This window comes from Lactuca virosa, chromosome 5, assembly GCF_052849685.1.
Source record: "Lactuca virosa cultivar CGN04683 chromosome 5, Lactuca_virosa_CGN04683_v6, whole genome shotgun sequence".
Lineage (NCBI taxonomy): Eukaryota > Viridiplantae > Streptophyta > Magnoliopsida > Asterales > Asteraceae > Lactuca > Lactuca virosa.
In genome coordinates this window covers 313,984,684-314,007,721 of record NC_136430.1, presented here as the reverse complement: position 1 = coordinate 314,007,721, position 23,038 = coordinate 313,984,684, and the positions used below count along the sequence as shown (strand labels likewise).

The 23,038-nt window shown below is 34.5% G+C and overlaps 1 protein-coding gene and 1 long non-coding RNA gene across 2 annotated transcripts; both read left to right on the top strand.

Annotated features, from left to right (window-relative positions):
• The first annotated feature begins 4,596 nt into the window (after positions 1-4,596).
• On the top strand, positions 4,597-5,704 carry LOC145117044 (glycosyltransferase BC10-like). The gene has a single exon (XM_079053356.1). It carries the CDS (start codon positions 4,597-4,599, stop codon positions 5,686-5,688), a length of 1,092 nt encoding a protein of 363 aa, XP_078909482.1. The 3' UTR covers positions 5,689-5,704.
• Positions 5,705-11,460: 5,756 nt separating this feature from the next.
• On the top strand, positions 11,461-13,502 carry LOC145116925 (uncharacterized). Its single transcript, XR_013712385.1, has 2 exons — positions 11,461-11,575; positions 12,584-13,502. It is a non-coding gene; the product is annotated as an uncharacterized LOC145116925 (long non-coding RNA).
• Positions 13,503-23,038: the final 9,536 nt, after the last annotated feature.

Genomic DNA, 23,038 nt, shown 5'->3' with positions numbered 1-23,038 from the left:
GGGCGTTGGGCGCCTAGAAGAGGGCGCGAAGAGCCTTTTGACCAGAAGTTTGACTTTTTAACTAAGTTTGACCTTGGGTCAAACTTTAGGGTTTGGGCGGTAGACTAAGTTTTGACTTTTATCTAATATCTATATGTTACAGTATATATCCGTTGTATACTAGGATGTAGATGTATTATGGTATGCAGATTAGGCAATTAGGCTAGCTTAGTCTTTTTCATGTTGATTCTTTTGATTGCTAGAAAGTATGATATGTGATATGCTATGTTTGGGAGTTAAAGGTGGATCGACACGAGAGCTGAGAGCCTAGATTACTCGCGTTCGGTGTTAGATGTGCACGAGAGCCATTAACCATTAAGATGACTAAACACGCACTACAACTGTTAGTTGTGACTAGACGTGCACGAGAGCCATTAGTCGTAGTCATTCGGATCGGCACGAGCACTGAGAGACTTGTTTGTATGCGGATCAACACCAAAGCCGAGAGCCTTTGTTTGTGTGTATTGTAAGTGTATTGTGGTATATGGTATATTGGGAAACTCACTAGACTTTATGATTACAATCGTGTATTAAATATTTTTCAGATACTTCTTCAAATGGTGGGAAGGGCAAAGCCTAATTGTATACGCGCATCGACTTTATGTTTTGAGATTTCCGCATGTTCTGTTTATAATCTGATTTGGATATTCGGCTTTTGATTATCAAAGTATGGCTTTCTTACGAATGAATGAATGTTTTGAATGAGATATTAACTTTGAAAAAACTAGGGGTGAGCAAACCCAAACCAACAAACCGAGAAACCGACTAAAACCGACGAAACCGAAACCGAAAAAACCGAAACCGAAGCAAAACCGACGGTTAGGGTTTGAATTTTTTAAAAACCGAAAAGGCGGGTTCGGTTTCGGTTTTTACCCAGAAACCGACCCATCCAACCCGAGAAACCGACTCATACTTGATTGTTTTTTGGTTATAATATACTATTTCAGGCTTTGGTTGTAACTTGTATTAGACTATTTGGTTGTAAGACTCATGTTTTTTGAAATATTTAACTTCAATTTGGTGTTTTTAAAATATTTAACTTCTTGCTTCATTTCTGGAAAATGGGTTAAAACCCAAAACCTGTGGGTTTAAACCCAGAACCCGTGAGTGTATGGGTTGAACCCAAGAAACCGAAAAACCGACCAAACCGACCTTAGAACCCAAGAAACCGAACCGACCAGAAACCGATCCTATTGGGTTTTGAAAACCAGAAACTGAACATTTATGGGTTGGGTTGGGTTTGGGTCCAAAACCGACCCATGCACAGCCCTAGAAAAAACGATAAGTTGGTTTTGAAAAATGAAAAGTTACACTACTCAATTTTTGACTAACCATCGGAAAAAACTACCTAAGGCTATAGGGACTGGGCTCGCTAAGAGCTCTCGCCAAGGCATTCTTAGCACTTGCAACACCATCCCCTACCATGTGCTAAGGGGGGTGTTAAGAAAAACTCGTTATTTGCATAGCCAGAGGAGAGAGGAGATAGAAAATAGAATGATGGGTTTTGATTGGTTGGTTTTTGTTTTGTTTTTTACTTTTTACTAAAATAAAATCTATTAAACTAACACGCCACCACTCCCTATCTTTTTACAACTTTGATGCTAGCACTCATTCTAGCTTATATGACATGAAAAAATCTGATGTGGCAACATGCTAAACATGCTACCACTCCCTTCAGCGTTTCATGTAATTTGTGTAAGGGGGAGACCACGTAGTTGATGTGAGTCACATAGTTCACACCTTGGTCATTTTGTAATGAATTTAAGTTTGTAGAAAGCATTTCTTATCCACTTTTAATTGCTATTTGGTACTTTTATCTGCTTGATGTTTAATTCTGATACATACAATGCACGATCTAGTTATATTCTTCATATTTATTCTTAAGACTCGTAGTGTCATTTTTTGTATTATTATACGGTTGATTTTGATAAACATGGACATAAAAATCTAGAATTAAAGAAAAAATTGTTTTCGGCAGGACGAGCGTAAAACATTTTATTTAAAAAAAATGAATCTAAAAATTACTTTAACGTATAACAAAAAAAACTCTTGTATAATTTATTAAATTTACTAAAATATCCTCAAAAAATATACTGGCGCCATTACGATTGGTATATCCTTTGAATTGAATATCAAAATTGATATTTGGATGCTTCCACATATTTTTATCTCCTTATATTTGTTAGATATCAAGAAAAATTAATTTAGTAGTTTAACTTTATTAAATATAAAATGTAACCTTTATTTTTCATTTTATGTAATAATTTAAAACGTTTATAATTTTTTTTCTTTTTTTTTTTAAGTTTGAATATCAAATATAACATTTCGATATTTCAAAACAGAGATTTTGTGTCTTTTTATTTGTCTTCTTCAAGAAAAAATTGTGTTAGTACTACCCACTCCTATTTTTCATAATTTCCCTCATTTCTTCCTTCATTCCTTCATTCCTCTCCAACCCTACTCCATTTATTCCCTTATTTTTGGAGAAATGAATAGTATAACACCATTTATTCCCTTATTTGGTGTTATACTATTCATTTCTCCCAAAATGGGGATGAACTTTAAGTTGTCAATTTTAGTCCCTCTTTTATATATTTATACATTTTTAGTTTATTTTTATCTACTAATTATGATTTAAATTTAATATTTGATACTTATAATATTATGTCATATATTAAATTATATTAATTAATTATAAATATAAAGTTTATTTTTTGTTTATCAAATTCATATTAAAATTTAAATATATATTGAAATTTTAAAACACGATAACGTATTTTACAAAAGTTTATAATTAAGTGTTATAAATATAATCTTATTTATTTAATATTATTGTAATGATAAAGTATAAATTATATATTTGTTAAAACTAAATTAATAGAAGGGGTATATTTGACAATTTATATAAGTCAGAAGAATGGAATATACTTTTTGGAGGTAAAAATGTGGTAAAAAATGGAGTAGGGTTGGAGATGAAACACTATTTACCTTATTTTTTACTCTATTTTTTTTGGGGGGGGGGGGGGGAATGAGAGTGGGTTGGAGATTAGGGGTGTTCGTTTGGATGGATCGGTTTGATCCAATCCAATCAAATGAATCCACATTGATTTCGTTTTTCAAAACATGAATCCGAATAGTCCAAACTAAATTCAAATCTGATCCGATCTGATCCAATTACAATTCAGTTGGATCGGTTTTGTAATTCAGTTTTTAAAAACTAAAACATTTTAAAACGAAATATAATTATAATATTACCGAATTTTACACAATAAGAAAAAAACAAATTATTTAGTTACGATTTGAAATTTATAAGCAACTATTATGAAGGTATATTATATTTTAATATTTTATAGATAATTTTTTTTTGAGAAAAAACGTATATTAATATTTTTTATTAGGTGAAACTTTTTGAACCTATTTCAAAAAATAAATTACAAAATTACTAATAAATAGTTATAGATATATATTAAAAATAAGTAAATAATAAAGTGTTATTCGGTTTTTTTGGATTATTCGGTTCATATTTTATAAACCATAACCAATACGAAATCCAAAATAATAATTCGGTTTTGTCGAAAACCAATCCAAAAATCCAAATATCTGAACCAAATAGTCCAATCAAAATTGTCCAATTGGACAATTCAGTTTTATCCAAATACTGAACAGCCCTATCGGAGATGGTCTTAGTAGCTTAATTTTATCACCATAATTTAACCATACTTGGAATGTTCAAAGTCTGGGAGTTTACTATTAGATTTTTTATGTTGTCATATTATTTTTTATTGTTGTAATAAAATTATGGATTATAGCTATAAAAAATCTAAATTTTAAAAATTATAGTTCAAATTAATTTTTGATCATTATGTTTTAATTTTACTTTTTTACATATGTAATTTTATATATTTTAAAACTAGTTTTATCAAATATCTCCTAATCAAAATACAGGCTAGGAGTCATGATAATTAAGATATTTCATATTTGATTATGGATGCTGCTATTAAAACACCTTTCAGACACCATATTTTTATCAAAAGTCAAGTAATATAGGTAACTACTTATAATCATATTTTTCAAAAAACAATACAATTTCAACAAATAAAAATATCTTAAAAACTATATAGGGTGTCTAAATAATAAAATAAGGTGTCTTTTTAGCCGACACTGATATCACTTTTTTTCTTCTCCGGTTTTTAACAACGTAGACAACATTTTTGTGAAAAATATTGATTAAATCGGGTAACAAGTTGATAAATAATGCATGTAAAAAAGTGTATTACTATAATACATACGAATAACAATTTAATAACATGACCAGGCAAATGAAGGAATTTGTTATTACGTTATGAATTTAAGTATTCAACACACAAGTTAATCATCAATCCAATTCTAAACTTTCAGAAAACAACAAGAAAACTTAACATGATAAACGTTGAGAAGGGAGGGAGCATATCATGGGAATTCGAAAACTCATTGAATAAGAGCTTCAATCAAAATCAAAACGTATTCTGCATTCGGCTCTACTCCATTCCCCATTAAACTTCATTACCTGTGTCATCCATGTCCCCAACTCCTCTCACTCTTCTCTGCGCCCTTCTTCTCACTCATCCCCTTGCCATCGTTTTCACCATTAACACCGACCTCACCACCACCGTTTCCCCACCACCCCAATTGCAAAAGCCCAACAACAGATTCATGGAAGAAGAGATGGATGATAACTCGCTTTTCCACCTGGCCTCTCGTGTCAACCCAAACCCATCACCCGCCGGAGCACCAAAGAAGCTTGCATTCATGTTCCTCACTACCGACCGGCTGCCATTAGCGCCACTCTGGGAGCTCTACTTCAACCGCACCAAAACAAAACACTTATACAATATATACATACACGCCGATCCTAATCTCCGATATGACCTACTCTTTCAAGGAGTTTTCAGCAACCGCACCATTCCCTCAAAACCCACCCGCCGCAACACTCCAACACTCGCCGCCGCTCATCGACGGCTACTCGCCCGAGCTCTACTTCACGACCCGGCGAATTACATGCTTGCCCTGCTCTCTCCCTCTTGCATACCTCTCCACTCATTCGATTTCACCTATAAAACACTGATGAGCTCCAAGAAGAGTTTCATAGAGATCCTGGAAAACGAGGTTGGCGCGTGGGGAAGATGGGCAGCGCGTGGGGAAACAGTGATGCTTCCGGAGGTGTCATATGAAAGATTCAGAATCGGGTCACAGTTTTCTGTATTGACACGTCATCACGCCAGGGTGGTTGTTGGTGACACGCGTCTATGGTCCAAATTTAAGCTGCCGTGTCTGCAGGAGAACATAGGCAGGTGTTACCCTGAGGAGAACTACTTCCCTACGCTCTTGTCCATGGTGGATAGGAGAGGATGCGTGCCAGCTACGCTGACCTACGTTGACTGGAAGCGAGGCCAACATGGTCACCCGTATACGTTTCAGGCTTCGGATGTGGGTCCGGAGTTTATCAGAACACTCCGGCGACGACGGCCGAGATACGGTGACGAGGAGATGAACGGTTCTGATGCGTCTGTGATACGACGAAATGATCCGTTTCTGTTTGCGAGAAAATTTGGGGCGGATACGGTGGGCGCGTTGTTGGACATTGCCGACGACGTCGTATTTAGGGAGTAGAGTGTTTTTCGTAAATAAAGGCAATAACTAAGGGTGAAAGGCGGGACCAAACCCGTGCTTTTGTGCTTTGATTTAGCAATACTTTTCTCTAAATTAAATAATTAAATAGAGAAATTAAATATCCTCCTTTTTTTTCCACGTAATTATTTTCCTATTCACTTTAAATGATAACAATTACAAGTGTTTTGAAATATAATTAATTTTATCAAAATATAAACATGGTACAATTTCAAATGTGTTACAATTTCAAATGAGTAAGAAGATAAATAGGAAGAAATGGTAGGAGAATATTTAATTTCTCAAATAAATAACCATCAATTTCGTCAAATGGTAACTAAATTTATCTGGATTGAATATCTTTTTTATAAACAAACTTATATTATCTATCGTTGTAATTTATAACTTCAAAATTTAGTAGTGTATACATAAAATCTTGCTAATCGGTGTAACTATAACATGAAATAATAAAAACATAATAGTGCAGCAGCACACGTGACTGGCGTAACCCACTTTCGGAGGCTGGGAATACAGGAATAGATAAAATTGGTTGAAATTACAAGTATAGGGTCTAATATATACTTGAAAGACACTTTTTACTCAAAAATTGACAAAATGGTTTTAATATAAAACCTAACAAATTTAACCCCAATAACAAGTTACAGTTCACAACAACAAACAAAACACCAAGGTGCAGTTTGTTTTTTCGAAGCTAAAATTCATAAAGTCTGTGGACCACCTCTGCAATCCTCTGTATCAGAAGAGGTATCAGAAGAGGTGGAACAAACGGTTGCAGCCTATAATAAGAAATATGTTTGTTTTTTAACATCTGCAGACTGCTGCATTAAACTGACATTTAAATAAATTAATTTTATAAACTGGAATAGTTCTCAACACCGAAATTTGAATAATTCTAGTCTTAAAACATTGAAAGAATATTAAAATGAACATGTAAAAAAAATATATATATAAAACTTCTAAAAAATCTAAAAGAAGCTATCAATTTTATTTTAGAAAAAAAAAAACTAATTTTAAAAAACATAAAAAAAGGAAATAAAAAAAAATTAAGAAAGTATTGTAAACGATGTCTACAAAGTTCGTAAAAAGTTACACACGTTAAAAAAATGCAACTGAAACTGAAAATATTATTAACAGAAACAGTAAAAAAAAACTTAAAAAAATCACAGTTTTTTTAAAAAAAAAATCAAGTTATAAAAAATTGTGGAAACTATAAAAAGAAATTGTATCAAATCCATAAATAAAAGTTTTAAAAAATCAAAGTTTAAAAAAACACTTGGAGAAAATGAAAGGTGAAGAGCTTTGAAGATGTAAATCAAGTGTTGCGCCGCGCAGAACACGCGCAGAGGTTTTGTAATCTGAAGCCTTCTAAAAAACAAACTGTTGCGAGAGGGCAAATGTTGCGTGTGTGCTGCGTCGCGCAGCAAGAAGTGGTTTGAATAGATTTTTTTAAAAAAACAAACAAAACCTAACAGAAATTGATACACATTATCTCGTGACCTAAGATGGGCATAGTATTGGAGGTACCTTCAAGATCACGAATCCTTGCATTGTGGGTTGGCAAGATGATGGTTGAGAGGGTTCACCGCCTCCTTGTAACGGCTCATCTCTTTCTCTCATGTGCACCACCAACTTGTATCACGTTAGTACTTGTACATTAAGAGTGGGTTGGAAGAGATGAATTGTTTGTGTTGTGGCTGCAACGGATGGGAGTGGAAGGAGGAAGAAAAGTTTATGTGACACTCAGATTGCAAGTGGGTTGGAAGGGTTAAAGGAGAAGGACTCCCTCTACCCTAATGATTGCTAAATAGACTTTAAACGAATTTGCACAGTACAAACCCTAAAACTATGAAGATGAAAAACAAGAGAGGGAATCGAGAGAGTTTTGTGTTTATGTGTGTGTGTGTGTGTTGAATTATTTGTGTTATGTATGAGATCTCGCAGTTGCTTCAACATTATATATCTTTGGGGCAGACCCATGGCAACCCATAGGCAACAAAGATCAGCGTGTTGCTTAAGGAATGCTAAAACGTGAGTGTCATCCTTCCAAGTTCCATGTTGACACCTTTCAGCCTTCAACTTTAACTCTATGATAATCAGCGATCTTTGTCAACCTAATCCAACAGAAACCTATAAAGTCTTTAGTCCAATAAGCTCTTTTAGTTGAACATAGTCGAACAATTCCATAAAAATAACACATTTAAAAGTCAATAGACCTATAAATCATTAAACATAAAATAATCACGCACACACTCACATAATTTATAAAAGAATATATGTTTGATAAATTTAGAATTTTGATGGGTAAAATACAGAATAACACAACCATTTATCTACTAATACTCAGAAAACCGTTATATTTTGTTTATATACAACCTTACATTTTTCAGTTACCTTTCACACTAACCCAAATATTTATTTTTTTTAGAAATTACAGATTGATTGTGACATGACATTTTTTTTTGTTTTTAGTTTAATATAAAAACAAAAATAAGTGAAGTTGCCTATTGTTTAAGGTAAAACGTGAGAAATATATTATTTACTCAACGACCATTTACTCAAACAAAAATAAGTAACATCATTTATTTTTTTCCATGTCAACCTAAAAGAAAAAAAAGATAAATGTCATGTCACAAAACATCCGATAACTTCTTAAACAAATGAATATTTTGATAAATCTGAAAGGTAAATAAAAATATAAGAGTTTTCTGTGTATAAATAAAATATAAGAGTTTTTCTAAATGTTGATTAGATAAATGGTTGATTTGTTCTGCATTTTACCCAAATTTGATTGTAAAATATATGTATTTTCAATAGGGATAAGCATAGGCAGGTACGCACCTCATTTGGCAAGAACCGAAACCGACAATTCCTAGAAAGTTAGAACCGGAACCGGTCTAGGCAGTTCTTAAATTTTTGAAACCAGTCCCGGAACTGGCGGTTCCGGTTCCAAGAGTAGGTAACCTAGTTACATGAATTTTATTAACTTTTGTCTATAAAACCGCAATTTAGTTGGGTCCAAATTGAATCAATTCGGACCAAAGATAGACCAATATATTTTAAACCGGTCTAAATAACACACACATAATCATACATTATATATATATATATATATATATATATATATATATATATATATATATATATATATATATATATATATATACCGGTACCGGTGGGTACCCAGCTGGTAGCGATTCCGAAAAAACGAGAACCAGAAACGGAACCGCTTAGGGCGGTTCCATCACTTTAGGAAACCAGAATCGGAACCGCTTAAGATGGTTCTAGTTCCAGAATCGGCAGTTTCGAGGCTGTTACAGTTCCGAAAACAGGTACCCAGATGCCCTATAAACAATTTGGAAGCATATCATGACTTATCATAGATCAAATCATACCTAGTAATGATCTATATTTTCCTTTATAAACACAATGTTACGCTATGGTGTTTCAAATGGAGTTAACTATGTAAACAATTTCACAGTTCGAGGATATTTATATCTCTCCAACAAGTACAATATCAGGAAAACAATCATTTAAATGATAATCACCAGTCCAAATATCATTACAAAACATTGTGGTTGTGTCGTTACGAACACACTTCCTAAGATGAGAATGAAAAATAAGTTAGGGACCAAACGCGCAAATTACCGTAAACCATAGGGACCATTTGTGTAATTTACTATATTTTTTAGTAAATTATACGAATGGTCCCTATGGTTTGGGGGTAGTTTGCGAGCTTGGCCCCTAACTTATTTTTTTAACTCGAAAGGCCCTACTCTTTGTTTTTGTTACGCGCTTGGTCCCCACTAATTTTTTTGGTACGTGCTTGGTCCCAGTCTTACCAAAAAAGACCATTATTTAAATAGGAAAAATGATGAGGTATGTAAGGTAAGGTGAGGGGGTGGGGTTAGGGTGTGTTTATTTAAATAAATTAAAAAATCAAGAGCAAAATAATTTTTTTAGGTAAGACATGGATCAAACGCGTAACAAAAATAAACAATAGAGACCTTCCGAATTAGAAAAATAAGTTAGGGACCAAACGCGCAAATTACCCTAAACCATAGGGACCATTTGTGTAATTTACTAAAATATAGTCGATTAATAGAGCTAACAAGTTAGCCCACACCAAGTTGATTTTATCTCATCTCCACAAGAAAGCAATCGACCACCATTGTCATGAATATATTTTTTTTTACCAACACATTACAATTTACTTTTATCGACAAACCATTCCACTTGTATAAGAAAGTCAAATTGAACTCCATGCAAAATGCCAATATATCCTTTTTCTTTGAAGCCATCACAACAGTCCCAGCCCAATACATTGACGAGTTGGGCTAAGGCACATCATGAAATCAAGTAAATGGGGGCATAATTTTTGTTTAATAAGTATTACGGAGTACTATGTACATGCGCGGAGCCACCTTAGGACCAGGGTAGGCCCAGACCCACCCTCAAACTTTCAATATATATATATATATATATATATATATATATATATATATATATTTTGCATTTAGAAATAAGATATATTTTGGTGCCAGTTATTTAAAAGGATAATGACTTGAGAGGGTAACCAACTATATCATTTATATATATTTGGTCACTTAATTTTTTTTGGTGCTCTGTTAACCATGAAACTTGTTATTTCGTTCAAAATATACCATTATTACCGGGTATTGAAGGTTTAGCCGGTCAACTTGAATTTTCCGGCGAAACTATGAATTTTCCGGCGAATACAACCTGAAAATCGAAACCTAGGTTCGAGTTCTGGCTCTTCATCCATGGCACCTTCAAATACCCATCACACCTCTACCTCTGTCTTCATACATGGAAGATCTCGAGTTCATCATCTGGACCTTCAATTTCTGATTGAAGAAGATGTAAGTGTGTGAGTGTGTTCTAGAAATCGTTTCGATTTATGAACCTTCGATTTATGATGAACGAAGAACTCGAAAACTAAAATTGTTTTCAGAAACAGGCGAACAAATGGCAATGAGTGTTCTTAAAATCGCTTTTAAATATGAAATTGTTCCTAAAACCATTTGGCCGGAACACCACCGGATAAGACGACCGGAATGATACTCGCCGGAAACCTTCAATACCCGGTAATAATAGTATCTTTTGAACGAAATAACAAGTTTAATGTTTAACAGAATACCAAAAAAAGTTAAGTGACCAAATATGTACAAATAATATAGTTTGTTACCCTTTCAAGTCATTATCCGTTATTTAAAAACCATTTGGAGTTCACTTGGCAATGAATAAGGAATTATACCACTTTTCCATACATTACCAGGTGGATACCTTTACCTCCTTACATATAGTGTGTTATTTTTTAAATAATTTATTTTTTAAGTTACACTTTGGCCCTTCATATTTAGAAGTTAAATTATTTTAGTAAGTTAGTTTTCAAAATTTACATATTTCACACCTCAAATTTTATAAATTTGCATAATTCCATTTTTATCTAATTTAATTTAGTTTTTAGTTTTTCTTTTTTAAATTTACACAATTTCATTTTCACTTTTCACATAGGGCCTTCAAAATCAACGGACCGGTCTTTTATATATATATATATATATATATATATATATATATATATATATATATATATATATATATATATATATATATATATATATATATTTCAAATATTTTATAAGTAACACCCTAAATTTTTTTTTTTATCCACCCGTGACTATGTATATATATTATGTTGACCCAAACTTTAGGTCTAGTCAACTATGGTTCGTCTAGAGATGATGAAGTCGTGACCACGTGAGAAGCTGAGAGCGCCAAATAACTTTTGAGAATTGCAATCGCCAAATCGCCATCTGTAATACTCTTGAAAATTGAAAATCGTACGTTGGTAAGTAGATGTCGTCGAGTCGATATTTGATAGTGATTTCTATTCTCTTAATTTCTCATTCTAAATCAGTAAATGAATGCCTGATTTCTATTCTCAATTTCTCATTCTAAATCAGTAAGTCGATATAGGGTACTTTGATTTCTATTCTCTCAATCTCTCTAAACTTCTTGTGCTGCCTACGTTCAATCCATCATCTTAACTTGTTGTCGAGCTCGATTACTTTTAACCTGCAATCTGAATTCCGAGTTCTGGACTTCAATCAATCTTCTAAATCTAGACTACTGGTTAGGCATTACAACCTGAAGCAAGACAGCAAGAGGACAACGATTTGTTTGAGTTCTTTTTCTATTTTCTTTACTTAGTTTTTTCTTATCTGTTTATGATTTTTGATTTCTTTTCATTCATCAACTGATTTGATTGTTTTTTTACTTGTTGGAATCGTACAGTAAAAAGAGTTATAGTCAAAAAGATTTCTCCTTTATTTGAGCTCCAATTTATGAGTTGAAATCTGCTCTGATTTGTGTTTTTGTTCCTGTGATGTGAATCGGGAGGCATTTAATATGAACTTTTAGAATATCTGCTACTTTATTCCATATTTCTATTGTTGTTATAATACAGTAAATTTTCTCAATATATTGGACTTTGGAGTTGTCATGGTGGTTTGTTTTCATGTTTGGTGCTATTCTGATTTTTACATTGACTTTAGTCGCTAAATGGGAAGTCAAAAGTTAGTTGTTGCTCCTGGTTTTTGTGGGGAGTTCACAAGTTGGTTCCTATTCCTAGTAATGCTCAGAAAGTAGGATCCCATGATTGGTGTTTCAACAAAGTTGTTTAGTTCTGTTGTATAAAAGTTCGTTGACTTTTGCTGTTGTGTTCACAAGTTTGTTGCTATATTGGAGAGTTATATTACTTGTTAGGGCTTTTCTTTGGGTTGTTCACATATATAATTCACTAATTTAATTGTTTTTTGTGCTTCCTCGTGGCTAATATTGTCCACTGGTGTTGCAGGCCTGGCAATTGGGTTGGGTTCGGGTTGGCGGGTCACGAGTTGGTGGGTTGGCGGGTCAGAATACATTGACCCAACCCAACCCATATAATATATGGGTTGGTGGGTTGGCGGGTCACGGGTTGGCGGGTTGAAAACATCAACCCAACCCAACCCATATAACCCGTATAAGTATATTGGTTCGTGGGTCAGTGGGTCGAACCCAACCCGTATAACCCATTTAATAAGCAACACATTTTAAAATAAAATAAAAAATACAAATAAAATGAATTCATAAAGTCTTAAACATTCAACATAAAGTAATAAATAGGAGTGACGACGACGAGTGGTGTGCGACAGCCGGAGGACTAGAAGACGAGTGGTGTGCGTACCACACTATGACAGTCGATGACTTGATGCCTCAATCGATGGAGCCGGGAGACACGGAGTCGTGAGTTTGGAGACTAAAGACTAAATTTCTTTTTGATTAGGGGCTTCTTAGGGGCTAGGGCATGCTGAGTCGACTCGAAGATGTTTTGCAGTTTTGGAATTTGGAAAACGATTAAACGATAATCAAATATTCAAAACTGATATATATATATATATATATATATATATATATATAATCGGGTTGGCGGGTTGACCCGCGAACCCAAACAGGTAACCCAACCCAACCCATGAAATAAACAGGTTAACAGGTTGGTGGGTTAGCGGGTTGGCGGGTCAAAAATCTCAACCCAAACCCGTTTATTTTCGTGTTGGGTCAGTGTCGGGTTGTAGGGTTGGGTCGAGGATTGTCACCCCTAGTGTTGCTGTTTTCTGTTTGCTTTTGTAATCATATATATGTTTCCAATTGTTTGTCTGTATCTAAGGTTTTGTTGATTGGATCGGTTATTGAAGCATCCTTGTAAAATAATATTTTAAAGTTGAAGTCATATTTAAGATGTACAAGACTTAAGAAAGATCGAAAGGTGTGACAACTTTTATCATTGAAAGTTATTTTTGGAGGGTGTTTGGAATTCCTTTTAAATCATCATTTTGACTTTTAACTTTTTCAAAAAGTTAAAAATTACTAAAAGGTGTTTGACAAATTGAAAAGAACTTTTAAAATCAAGTATTAGTCAAGAAGGAAAAGTTGTGACTTTTAGCTTTTATCACTTAAAAGTCATAAAAAGCAAACCAAACACATTTTAAATACCATCTTTAGAAAAAGTTCTTTTACAAAAAGTTTTTTTTATAAAAAAGACTTTTATGTTTAAAAAGCAATCCCAAACACACCCTTAGCGAGTGTCAAATGTGATAGAATAATTTGTATTTTTGCTTCAAGAATGTCGTAATAAGTTGTTTTAAGTCAAAGTTTGTATATGTTAGTTTGTATAGTCTCTTTAAATAAAAGGTTTTGTTACATTGTTGCTTTCTAAATTATATTTCAATTAAAGGTTCGAAGTAGATCAATACCATTAAAATGGGGCATTTTTATACGGTTTTGCCTGGGGCATAAAAAACCGCTAGACCAGTCTTGCATCGCAGTCTCCCATTCACCAAAATGATACTCATGGTTTTCCTTCCCCCACCTACCGAAAAAAAAAATGGAGATATGAGTTAAATAATTCTAAATATCTTCATATCATCATTTCTTTTTCCTTCTTTTGCTTATTGTCTTATGACATACATAAAGTGCTGTCTTTTAACTATTTTAACGACCAAAATCACCAAATAAGTAGGCATAAAATACATGTATGTACATATATGTAGTATGTCTACAAATACATTTACACTTTTTATCCAATATAAATATGGGACGAGGAGATGGACTGACGGAGGCGTCCACCCTTAATGGGCCATAATATGTTTCTAGTTTGGTCTACTGGACTTCTTTCTAAAACTGGAGTAAAAAATTCTTTCTAAAACTGGAGTAAAAAAGTAAAAAAACCATCAATAGTTATAGGTCTACAATCAAAAGTAAAATTTTTTTTTTTTTAAATTAAGTCACATATATATAATCATTATAGCCGTGTTCGATTAATATCTATATATATATATATATATATATATATATATATATATATATATATATATATATATATATATATATATATTAGAGATTTATTTTTCAACCACATTCATTTTTGAAACAACCAATTTTTCAACTTCTTTTTAAATTAATACATTAAATCCAATATTATTGTAATATCAATATCAATTCATTATTCTCAATATAATATACTTAGTTTGTCAATCTAAATATGGTGTTAAATTCAAAACAATAATTTTTATAATATATTCAAAACCTTTTTTTTTCTAAATAGTTAAAAAGTTTAAATATAAGATATAAATCAAAATGTCAAATTAACAAAAAAAAGTTGATCAAAAAATAATTTTTATAATAATAATTTTTTCCTTAAAATAGATAGTTTTAATTAAACTAAAAATATTAAAAGTTTGAATATAATATTAAATATAAAACATGTATCAAAGTATAGTTTTAAAATTCATTAAAAATAATAAAGGAATACATATAATGCTAAATATAAAACCTAAATCGTAAGTCCAAATTCAAACACAACCTATAGATATATTTCATTAAAATAATATCACATAAAATATGTCTATTTAAATTGACCTTTATTTTTATTTTCACGGGTAGCGACTATTAAAATGATGCGACTTTAAATAGAATAATATGATATCTATTATTTGATACCCATAAATTCATTACGAAAGTAATTTCGTACAATCATATTTGATAATGTATATCCATTATTTAAAATACTTAGAATATTTTATACTCCTTCCGTCCCAAATTCATAGTCCATCTTTTTCTTTTCCATATGTCGCAAAATGATAGTCCATTTTCATAAATAAATTGCATCTTTACCAACATACTCTTTTAAGAAACAATACATTAGTAATGGTATTAAATGCATAATAAGTAATATCTTTTCTTTTTCTTTTTTTTCCTTCACTGCGTTTTCTCTAAACAACTAAGTGGTTGGTTTTTTTGTTTAACTTTTCATTGTCGTTTTCAGGTTATTGGTTTTTCTCCTTTCTATTGTCGTTTTCAATTTATTGCAACAGTTGTTAGATTTTTTAGTCAAAATCAAAGTCTCAATTATTTTAAACAGTAAACTGACTCTTGTATCTCCTTTAGAAAACCAAAACAATTTCTTAAATTGTTGTGATAGTTGACTAAGGTTACTGTGCGATTTTTTTTAACTTTCCAAATCACAAAATACAATACACTTACAGACACACAAAATACAAAAGACCAAGGTCTATCAAATTCTTTATTAGACAGCCAAATACAATAGAGCCTCGTCTATGAGAGTTTGATCACATTTAATTTGGAGTGGTAGGTTACCTTCCCGTTCCAACCTATTCTTACCAATATGCGGTATTTGGTAATTGTTGCCGCCTTGAACCTATATGATTTCCTTCATACACGCTTTGTAACGTCCCAAAAATCAGAGTAAAATTTTTCATTTTTAAAACATAACCCCATAGTTCAATAATTACCAAAACATTGTTTTACAAACCAATATAAGTCAAAATATCAAATCATAGTATCTCTTAATCATAAAAAGTTGGATGATGTGTACAATTACGCCTTCGCCTTTCCCCTCTCGTTAGAAGTACTTGAAACATTGAAATCCAAACTGTAAGCCATAGCTTAGTGAGCTTCACAAAATACCATACACCACAGATAATACATATATAATACATAACATGCATACAGGGTCTGTTGGTCCTTGACCTCAACCCAACCATATCGGGTTTGTTGGTTTACAGCACAGAGCAGTAACACCTCAACCCAACCATCCAGGGTTTGTTGGCACGTGGCCTCAAACTAACCATCCACGTTTGTTGGAACGTGTCCTCAACCTTACCATACCGGGTTTGTTAGCCTCTAGTCTCAACCCAACCACCCAGATGTCGACATATACACAAACAAAGCACACATATGACTATAATAGCAATCCTACATCCTAGTATACATAAAATCAATAAATGGGTCGGCCTTGGTGCCTTAGACCCATTGGCATAGTGAGAGAACTCACCTCACCATCAAGGAGTAACTGTACAAAACTTTGTAACACACACACACACACACCGGCTCTACTGTGCGCCTAAACAAGAAACCGAGACCCAATTTGTAATGTTAGTCTATAATACTCCCAAAAAACCTAAAGTCAAACTTGGTCAAAAGTCAACTGTCAGCGATCAACGACCAAAAAGTCAATGGTCAAAAAGTCAACGGTCAGAAGTCAACACAAACTGAGTACGCCTAACATACTTGGCTCGTATGCCCTGCGTACTCTTGATCCTGGTCGGGCTTCTAACGGCGTACGCTCAACGTATGCGATGGCTTAAAATCCAACCTTTAAGAGCTTAATCCCTTAAGTCATTTCTTCCAAGTCTCAGATCTAGTCTTAAAACATATCCTAAACCATAAAGTTTCCAACTTTATGGTTTTACATGCCTAGAACAAACCCAACAACAAAACCCTAACTATTCTTAACAACTAAAGCTCTTAATGACTTGCATGGAAGAATCTCAGGGGCCAAGATCATATTTTTATGACTCAAGACATGGAAAAACGTCCAAAAGGACAGCCTAAATGCTCTATAGCATGCCATGCACAAGAAAGTCATAATTTGGGGACAAAAGCTCATAATATCACCATGCAAGCTAGATCTAACAATTTAACCATAAAGGTGGGAACTTTTTACCTTCTGGAGACGGAGAATGATGCAAGACTTCCCGATCCAAGCTTGCTTCTAGCTTCCAAACTTCACCACCACCTTCTTCTTCCTTTGGAACATACAAAAACACACTCCAAGGTCTCAAAATGCACTAATGGGGGCTAGGGTTTGCAAGAAAACGTCTTAAATGATGGAGGCTGGAAATAGGGTGCGGAGATGGGGCTTAAGGATCAATATATATGGTTCAAACCCCCAAGATTAGGGTTTTCCTCCAGGCCGAGTGCCCATCGTACACTAGTGTACGCCTAACGTACTCCAAAACGATGACGTTTTCTTTAATGAACCTTACGCCCAACTTACCATCCAGGTACGCCCAACATAAGGACCAAAACTGAAAAATTAATTAAATAGAGGGTAGGAAAGGGAACTAACCAGGACTCAGGTGTAGCACGTTTGTAGAGTTAAAAACACATTGTTAAGTTGTTGAGATTCCATTCTTTCAAAAGATGTTTCAACTGCATGAACCAACTCATTAATTATACCCAAAACCTCTTTCTCTTGAAGTGATTGGATTACTCGAAAAGAATCTAAGGTCTAACACATTCAAATCCGGACTATTAGGGGCTGAAAACTTAGACGGATATCAAATCTATCTCGAGATGCCGCTTCAAGAAACTCGATGTCATTAACATCAATATGGGGCTTTACGTTGTCTTGTTGAATAAATATGGGACCAAGTTGACTTCCCAGCCATTTAGCTCTAATATCCGGCAAAGCGTTTTCTATCAACCATGACCTTGTTACTTCTTTAGTCACCGATAAAATAGGCTTTGTCTGCAACGTTCCCGCAACACGGTTTTTGCTTGAATGCTTAGCAGGTTCTAATCTTGTAAACAGGTAAATACCGATTTTTCTCGAAAAAATTTCGTCACCGGATGCATCAAATCTTGGTCTTGCCACAGATGCTAGGAGCATAACCTTGGTGATAAACTTTTTTCTTTGACATGTTCTTAATGGTTCATCCTCGCCGGAGACAAGGTAGTAACGTCTTGATGGTTTTGACATGTAAAATCACTTCTCGTCAATGTGGACAACATTGAACATATCATGGAATGTGGGAATTTAGCTTGATAATGACTGACTAACCTTAGATAAAAAAAATTCTAATCTTGTTCTCTTATTCTCATGAGTAAGAGTCGGCTTGATGGCATTTGTGTGTGGTCGAAGGGCACCTTCCTTGATTCGTCTATGCATAGTTGATTTAGAAACATTTAAACAATTTGCAAGAGACCGTATAATAATTTGACGACGTAATGGAACATCTAAAACTTGATTTAAATTTACTTGCACCCTTTTTCTTCCAACAACCATTTCCAAATTTGAAGATAGATCAACTGGTAGTCCTTGGTCAAACTGAGATTTAGCTTGATGCCAAATGCGACTAACAGTCCGGTTCGATACCGAGAAATGTGCAGCAACAGTACCTATGACGCCCCTTTTTAACTCTCTAGAGTCACTTGCTTGCAATAAGGCTTCATATATATAGCACAACGTTATATAACACTAATGTGTTGTCCTTTAGTGACTATAATCGTGGAATGCTCCATACGAACTTGGAATAAACATAACCATTTAAACTATAGTAGCTCTAGCAGCTCCAAATAAACCATAATTTAAAAGAAGATAAACAACAACTGGTCGTGGCATACAAGAGACCAACTAATCTTTTGTCACTTCAAAAGGTAACTGAGTAAATGAGTCAACATTTTAAGTATGAACAAGAAATTCTCAGCATGCAAGAGTCTAACATACGAAGTACTACAAAAGATCAACTTTGACTTTGAGGTCACCCATACAAAAATTGCTAGCTTGTGCCGAATTGGAATCATAAAATCTATACCCAACAATAGCAGATAAACAAAAAATGTGTTCTAAAGTCGAAACCAACAGTAGCAATAAAATGAAATTTAGATGAACTTACTTGCGATAATCAGATTAACAACAATTAGAAATCAGAGAAACAGCAAATCGAGCCCATGGAATGAGAGAACCGCCGAAATCAAATGAATTGTTTGCGACCTAACTTATGAAATCGTCGAAGAATCGAATCTACAAAACCCACAGAAGTGTTATGAATGTTTTTTTGGTTCCGTTAAAGACGAAAAATCGAACATATAATGATTGAATCCGAGAACAAACCAACAAGTTTTCTTAATGTTTTTTTAGTGATTGAAGTTGTGAAATCGTCTCCTTATTTTTAGAAAGATAGTGTTTGGTTGTAGAGAGAGAGAGAGAGAGAGAGAGAGAGATAAATATATTGTAACGCCCGTGTTTATGGGCTACGCATTAGTATAATGATGTAATAGTCAAGGTCAACCATTGTAACTCATTTTGAAGTAATAAAAAGGAATTACTTGAATATTATGTGAATTATGTGATTTTATGTGCTTATATAATTGTTTATAAAGATATAATAAATTAAGAATGAAAATAAGCACCAAAAATAAAAGTGTAGATAAACCCAATATCTATGAAGAAATTGGTAATGGTCGTGACAAGGATTCCAGAAATATAAAGAATGCTGAAATCCGAGTTAGAACGAAGAAGTTATGACCCGTCGAAGTTTTACGGCTAAACCGACACGACACCGCGTAACGTAAAAAGTGAATTTTTGATAAACTACTTTTTAGCCTTATAGATCTAAATGAAAGTTGTAGTATACGTTAAACCGAGAGCGTGCATAAAAAGAACGCCCAAATCTGACAGGAAGTTATGATTTTTATAAGATTTGGCACAACAGTGCACAACCCGAAATTCGAATTTTAGATCGATCGATTTTTGGACAATGCAAACTAAATTAGAATTGAAGATCTCATTAACATGAGCTCAACGATAAAAAGACAGACAAAAACGGAGTCCGTATGTAGAAGTTATCAATTTTACACGGTCATTTAACAGTGTAATCTTCACATATTGTTAAATTTAAAATCAGTTGAGAATTAGCCGACGGAGTCAAAAGGAGAGTTGTAGATCTTGTCAATACCTACGCGTGGATATAAAGAACGTCGAAAACGGAGCCCGGTTTTTAAGAAGCTTTTCGGCTCAGAAGCTCTGCTCCAACGGAGCCCGGTTTTTAAGAAAACCCGCTGTAAGTGAGATAAGCCTACCCTATTTTAAATATAGCTTATATTTAAATATAATATCGTTATTATGAACCTATAAATAAGATTTATCAGTGATTCAAAGTTGTTATACTGATTGATCTACTTACGGGGATGATGTCTAGGCTGTGATTTAGTGAGGTGTTTAAAGTGAGATTTCCAAACAGTATACTTCGTATACCAAACGGACCCTACCTCTGATATGATCCTACCCAGTTGTTCCTTACTTGATAGATCATGAAGTAGACTTTGAGTTAATGACGAATCTAGACTAATAGTTAGTCGCAATAAAAATTAGACTAAAATCTAGTGGTAATAATATTAGGTTTCGTCGAAGGAAATCATATTGTTAAGAAGTGAAGCGGTGCTCGAATTTTGAGTCGTCAGTTTAACAAGTGAGTGCATAGTTACTTTCATATTACACATAGATATGAAGTATTTAATATAAAATACGTGCTATGTGTGCATATTATTTGCGTTCTTGATATCTATGTTGGATGAACGATTTATACATGTTTTAAATGATTTAAACTGTATACGTATTTTATATCTACAAAAATGTTGGAAAAAACATGGGTAGATGAAATAGTTGATATATTATAAAATGATGAGAGGCCTCGATGTTGACGATGCTCCAGTCATCTAGCGGAGTATAGATGACGACCACAGACTATTCTAGACAGTTTAGTGGAACGCTAGCAGGCTCACAACCTGTAGGTCTTTGTGAACGATGTGTTCACCGGTGTACTCCATCCCCCTCATGGTTGCCTTACAGACATTTATTGCTGAGGAACCCCCTTAGCAGTAGTGTCCATCCCGATGATAATCCTTAGGCTAGGTCCCTTGTGATAGGTGTTTTAGGGACGTAAAGTGAGGATAACGGGAACGGGTAATCCGGTTGCTTGGTTTGATGAAATTAATAAACTTATTTATTGTGGGCTAAAAACCCTATGTGCTCACCAGGCTCCCAAGTCTGACCCACTCAGTTTCTTGTAGTACAGGTAGTGGCACAAGAGCATAATTGGATGACTTGATGAGGGATTATGGATCATAGGCCAGTAGATATAAATAAATGTTGTAAGGCCTAGTTGTTTTGTTTATGCTTTTGATCTGTATCGAACATGAAATCCCGAGGTTTTAATATAATGATATACATTTCTTTGGAAATGCATTTATAAATCTTTATCATATTTATCTTTTGGGAACAAATTCCGCAACATAATAACAAATCAAAGAAGATGATTGGGAGAACCAGACATCCCGGTTAAGGCAGGACTGTTCACAATTGTATTAGGGATGAATGTAGCCTGATCAACTACATTTCTTCGTAGTACAACTATCACATGCCCTGGAACGATCGCGATGGTCAGTAAACCTAAGGCATACCCTATTGTTGAACAAGAAGAATGCATCAACCCAATTTTTATAACAACTAAAAAATATTTTAGGATTAATAATAGTTTATTGATATACGCCCCCTTGCAGACAATATGGCTGGGTTCCATCTCCCTGGAGATCCGTATTTCCCCAATCAGGGGAATAACAGATGGCTAGAGGAATCCGACGAGGAGCCTGAAGAGGATCCCATGGAAGAAGAGGAACCGGAAGAGGAAATCGAAGAGGGACCTGCAGAACCTGCGACATACATTGAAGAGGAAGAGTCGGGTGGTGACAGCAGCGATGATTCGGACACTGAGTCTGTACTCATCAACCCCCCATACCCAGTGAGGGTGCCAGCTCACCGAATGGGCCCTAACGGCCCTACCCCTCCCTGGGGTATCGACATTTGGAGATGGAGCAGACAACAGGGACAGCGACCCCCGTTTGGCATGGCTCGCCAGTTCTATGACTTGAGGGAGGGAGGACCGGCTGACCGAGCACTTCCTGTCATGGTGAGATGATTACGGAACACTGGCGACCTGGCCCAGGACACGGCCGAGCAACTGAATCAGATGCGAGCCGCAGTGGCCCGGGCGGAGCGATAAACTCAGGAAGTAATCCATAACTTTCATATACGTCAAGCGATGTGGGAGGATCGACTATGAGCCACAGAACGACAGGTGGCGCGTCTTCAGGGCGCATCCACATCATCAGCCCCACCACCCGACGCATCTCAGAGCACTTCGGACCAGTAGACTTCCCTACTAGTGCTATGTTCTCTTATGTTCGCTATATTATGTACTACCGACTCCATGTTTAAGTGATTACACTACATAGAGTCGTTATGCTGCCAAACTTTATGTATGCTCTTTCGAGCAAATTTTCATGTATCAAACTACGGATATTATTAGTGAAAAATATTATGTGTTTTATGGTGATGTTGTGACCTGCTATGTGTTTTATACTATTATTGTTTGGTGTGAATATATGGGAACAATTAGATACAAAAATCGATTCACGAAATTCTCAACTTAAAAACAATACATACTCAACATCTTTCTGTTCCGTAACAGCAAGACGCCTCAAAGGCCAAACCGCGGAAATAACCAACCACCGACACCACCGGAAGTCAACTCAGCTGCGTTTCAAGCAGCTGTATCTGCTGCAGTCACAGCAGCCATGGCGCAAATCCACCAAGGGAACAATGGCGGAGGAAACGGGCAGGGAGCTGAAA